Source organism: Mastomys coucha, unplaced genomic scaffold (assembly GCF_008632895.1).
Source record: "Mastomys coucha isolate ucsf_1 unplaced genomic scaffold, UCSF_Mcou_1 pScaffold14, whole genome shotgun sequence".
Taxonomy (NCBI): domain Eukaryota; kingdom Metazoa; phylum Chordata; class Mammalia; order Rodentia; family Muridae; genus Mastomys; species Mastomys coucha.
The window spans coordinates 119078061-119082994 of record NW_022196896.1 but is presented as its reverse complement, the minus strand read 5'-3'; the positions used below and the strand labels follow the sequence as shown (position 1 = coordinate 119082994).

The window sequence follows — 4934 nt, the reverse complement described above, 5'->3', positions numbered from 1 at the left end:
TTTTTTTTGGTTTTTCAAGACAGGGTTTCTCTGTGTAACCCTGGCTGTCCTGGAACTCGCTCTGTAGACCAGGCTGGCCTTATTACAATGAAACCCAATGTCTAAAAATTGTTCTTATCTTGGGCTTGTACCACAGTAAGAGCCAAGATTTTAAACTCTACTAAATACAAAACAAATTTATATTGAGAAAAATGTATTTTCACTATTGCTATAGATGAGCATCTACATAAGACTGTTAAATTGATTGTTCTTTTATTTTTTTATTTTTATTTTTATTTTATTTATTTTGTGTGTATGAGTACACTGTAGCTGTACAGATGGCCATAAGCCATCATGTTTGTGGCTGCTGGGAATTGAACTCAGGACCTCTGCAGGCTCCTGCCCCGCTCACTCTGGCGTAATTCACTGAATGTTTTCAGACGCACCAGAAGAGGGCGTCAGATCTCATTATGGGTGGTTGTGAGCCACCATGTGGTTGCTGGGATCTGAACTCAGGACCTTCGGAAGAGCAGTCAGTGCTCTTACCCACTGAGCCATTTCACCAGCCCCTTATATCAAACAACTTTTATAATACTTATTTTTATTGTTGCAATATTGTATAAATTTTAAGGAATATGTCAAAAAAGATATTGTAGTTATTGAAGGGAGGGTCTCTGGGAGGAGTGGTGGTACAAAAGGGAAACAAGAATGTGATTCAATTCTATTTAATTAAAATATGTTGTTAACAAATTCAGATAAATTGAAATCATGTAACTTTTGTCATCATAATGCAATAAAAGTTTAAAAAAAAAAAAAGACCCTGTTGCCCAGTAAAAGTCACTGGGAGTCTATGGGTCACTCCTGACCTGGTTGTCCTAGGAGTAGGTAAGACATACATAAGCACAGGCTGCCCTGTGTTGGTTTCAGCAAGGTGTTTACATTAGATTCCTTTGATTAAAAGCAAGTTCTGTGCTATGTTCTGGCAAGTTTGATATTTTTAAAGGTAGAGCCAGTGAAATGGATCAGCAGTAACAGTTGAGTGCTACGTATATTAGTTATATGTATATTTTTGGTTGCTGTGATTAAAAACACACACACATACAAGCAGCTTGTAGAAGAAAGTTTATTCTGATTTCTGGTCCCAGAGGGTTAAGTCTAATAGTAGAGGCAGCAGTAACAGCAGGACGAAAGCTCACATCCTGAACCTTAAATAATGAAGCACAGAGCACCAACCTCCTCGTTACAGCTTTTGCCAGTAAAGCTGTACCACCTAAACTTCCCCAGATAGCATCACCAAGAGAGAACGAAGTATTCAAAAGGACCACTACACTGCCTAGGCCTAGCCTGAACTCAGTCCCGGAAGCCTACAGTGGGAGAACTGGCTTTACGGAGTTGTTCCCTGAGTCCTACATATGAGCTGTGGCATACATCCTCACGTGTACCTCACATAGAGCAATAGATTTTAAAGACCACAACAAAAACAGCTTAAAGAAAATACATGTGAGCCGGACAGTGGTGGCGCACGCCTTTAATCCCAGCATTTGGGAGGCAGAGGCAGGTGGATTTCTGAGTTTGAGGCCAGCCTGGTCTACAGAGTGAGGTCCAGGACAGCCAGGGCTATACAGAGAAACCCTGTCAAAAAAAGAAAAAAAAAGAAAAAGAAAAAAAGAAAGAAAGGAAGGAAGTACTTGTGAGCCATAGAATAAAGGCTTAACTTTAATTACTTCTAGCAAATGCTGTCATTGAACTGGCTAGGTTGCCCAGTAGTCATGCAAGTGCTTCAGTATGCAGCCTCAGTCCATGTCAAATGTCAGAGTGAGCACAGCCACATCTGAGATCAGGAGTTGCCAGAGTTAAGCAGTGGATGGGTGGGGGTGGGTGGGGAGAGAGCATAATAAACATGAAGCCACAGCGACGTTCAGACCTTTATTCAGCATGGTTGAATGGCAGGAGGATAGGCCTATACATATCCCATCATGACTGGGTGGCTAAGTTAGGAAATAACTATCAGTTAACCCAGCTAACAGAAGGCAAGCAACAGGAAAGGCCCACATTGTACCCAGTTTGAGAAGCAATTGTACGTAAACACTGGGGGATTTGGGGGGACAGGCCCATTAGGTGTCACAGGAATCTTGCTTTTTCTGTTTGCACTATAAGGGGTAAAACTTCATTCCACAGCCTTCCCCCTTCAGTGCTTGCTGTGTGCTGAGTTTCTGGCCCAGTACTAGAAGGCACACAGGAGGCAAAGGAGATACTGCAGAGGCCCTTGATCTATCAGGATAAAGAGGCCATGATATGAAAGAACTCATAGATAGGTCTTGGCTAGTTAGGTATGAGAGGAAGAGGTAAGCAGACTTCCTAGGATTGTGGCCTGGGACGTGGTGTCAGGTCTAAGAGCCAGATGGGCCTGGTAATGACCATGTGATGACAGGCAGTGGATCTGGAGGGGTGGTCTGACCCTATACTACCACAGGAGGGCTGCAAACTGAGCAAAGCTGTGAGAAGGCAAGGACCCTGTGGAGAGCCGTTTTCAGCTGTGCCCAAGAGCAAGTACACAAGCTCTCATTTGGCTAAGCTTGCTGCCATTGGTTGCTTCTGCATCTGGTGACCTATCCGCTTTTGCCACGTGGCCCATTGGGATTGGCTAAGCTTGGGAGTACTCAAGGCCGCGGTGGGCTGTAAGGCGGGGCTTAGATGTCAGGAAGGCGGGGCTTAAGTAATGGCTCCAGAGAAGCAGAAGTAGCAGAAGCCAGAAGACAGGAGAAGGCAGGTGGAGAAGAAGGCAGGGAAGCAGGAGGAGCAGGAGGGAGAAACAGGAGGGGAAAAACTGTTACAAAGTTCCTGAATAAACTGCTAAAGAGCTGGGGTTGCATCTTTCTTGCTGGTCAGGGCGGACGCAACAGGGCCCCAGAGGCTAACCTTTCATTAAGCAGAAGAGTTATGCCATGGTGAGGGTGGGGGGACCATATGTCAACAGTGAAGCCGCTTCCTCGTCTCTAAGATTTGGGAATGCATTCAGAGGACCCTCAGCCTTTGGTTTAGGGATCGGAACGTCATTAGTGATATTAGGGATGGGATAGGTGACGCAAAGGAAGAACAAGACACTCTCTGTGTACAATGGAGAGCCACAGAAGCCAGCATTTCAGACAGACCTTTTGCCTTGAGATGGGGGGGAGGGGATAGGGAGAAGGGGGGGGGTGGGACACAATTTATTGGCTCATGGGACTTAGGAATGGCAGTAGGGGGTAGCCCCTAAGGCCAGTAGATATCTCTCTAAACACTGCTCCAGATGGGAAGTCTTAAGAGGAACATCTAGCGGGGGTAGTGACACAGCAGAATGTGTGAGTAGAGGACTGTGGCAGCCAAGGGTCGTGGTTACTCTACACCAAGGGTGGGCATGAGTTGGGCTGTGGCCAAGGCACAACCATGGTCTCCAAAAGACACAGTAGTGATCTGTCTCCTGACGCATCTTCAACCGTCTTCCAGGCAAGCGTGTCAGCCTCCGGTGACCCCTACTGTGACCTCAGAGGAGGGGAGGTGGTCACCAGTCCAAAGGCCGCCTAGGCTGGAAGCCCCAGACTGGGCTCTGAGCTTGGAGGCTGGTCGTCCTTCGCTCCTGTTGCTCCAAGGAGAGCCTGTCTCAAAGCAAGTGACTTGTCAGCTTGACCACGGAAAGGACTGTAAACCGCCCCTCAGTCCTTCACCCGCTTGGTAGATGCGCTGCTGGGACTAACTAGGCAGAAATTAAGGTCCATGCTTTAGTCATGTGACCTGAGTGTGAGGGGCAGAGCAGTAAGGCCAAAAAAAGTTGGGCTTGGGTGCTCACCTCATTCTCAGCCAGTGCTTGTTTAGCTAAGTAGTACTCCCGCTTCACCTTGATCTCCACAGATTCTGGGATGTCAGGAACCAAGAGATCCAGAAAACGGCCAATGGAGAACACCACATGCTGGGGATAGAAGCCCCGCCCCCAGCCCTCGTAAAACAGAAGCCCAGACTAGCCTTCAGGGGACCAGGTAGGCTGCCCAGGTGGGTGGAACAGGAGTCATGGACAGTACAAGAGAGGAAACAGGAAAACGGAGGAGGAGCAGAGGCGTAGATAGAGAACAGCCAGCTCTTCCGAGTTCCCCACAGCAGCTTGCAATCTGCAAAGCACTCAATGGCTAACCCATGAGCCAGTGACAGAGGCCAGCCAGGGAAAGTAAGACACATAGAATTTTGATTTGGCTGGAAAACAGAATGAGAGTTCTATTGGTCATACTGACCCTTCCCATGCCACAGGATTAGTTCAGACAAAGCAAGTCAGGGGCATCATGTTAAGTATAGGGACCTTGAGCAAGGGGATGAGAGTGACTGGAAGAGCCTTCAGATGCCTTGAATACCTCAAACACGATGACAAAGGCCAGGCGGATGGCTAGGAGAGTCCAGTAAGTCGGGGAATAATGACCATCATCATCCCGGAAAGCCCGGTACCTGCAGGAGACACAAGACTCCGTAGCTCCCTAGGATTGAGCTGTAACTGGCCAGTGGGTCATCTTCCTATTTCTCCTACTCGGCCTCTTTGGTGCTGTACACACTTGAGAGACCGTGTTGAAAGCCAAACAACAAAAACCTACATCTCTGGGGGATGAGGGACAGGGAGGGATGAGTCAATAGTACGAAAAGCAAAATTCCGCATCTTCTGACTTCAGCTCACCTGCAAGTGCGGTTGTGTGCGGAGGTGAAGGTGGGCGGTGCTCGCGCTAGCGTGAAATTGAGGAAGCCGCGCAGGTCAGGGCCGTGCGTCCAGCTGTAGTAGACGCGTGGCAGGAAGTCGGAGGAGAAGGCCAGCAGGAAGGCCTGTGGGCGAGGAATCAGTGCGAGGTCAGCAGCACCACCACCGCTCAGCACCACCCAGGACCACTCAGCACCTCCCAGGACCACCCAGGACCACCACCCAGCACCACTCAGCACCTCCC

At 48.3% G+C, this 4934-nt stretch overlaps 1 protein-coding gene and 1 long non-coding RNA gene across 3 annotated transcripts in view; one reads left to right on the top strand and one right to left on the bottom strand.

Annotated features, from left to right (window-relative positions):
* Positions 1 to 1892: 1892 nt before the first annotated feature.
* Positions 1893 to 4934, bottom strand: part of Ano7 (anoctamin 7) — a 31083-nt gene continuing 28041 nt past the window's right edge. Inside the window, exons 21-24 of one of the 2 annotated variants that reach the window (XM_031368491.1) lie at positions 4673 to 4815; positions 4359 to 4449; positions 3806 to 3925; positions 1893 to 3614 (exon numbers count right to left, since the gene is read on the bottom strand). In XM_031368491.1, coding sequence (XP_031224351.1) covers positions 3540 to 3614; positions 3806 to 3925; positions 4359 to 4449; positions 4673 to 4815 — 429 coding nt within the window. In that variant the 3' untranslated portion in view covers positions 1893 to 3539. The remainder of the gene's footprint in view (positions 3615 to 3805; positions 3926 to 4358; positions 4450 to 4672; positions 4816 to 4934) is intronic. The other variant, XM_031368492.1, reaches the window with a different exon arrangement.
* LOC116088800 lies at positions 3511 to 4716 on the top strand. The gene is made up of 3 exons (XR_004118019.1): positions 3511 to 3690; positions 3868 to 3992; positions 4668 to 4716. It is a non-coding gene; the product is annotated as an uncharacterized LOC116088800 (long non-coding RNA).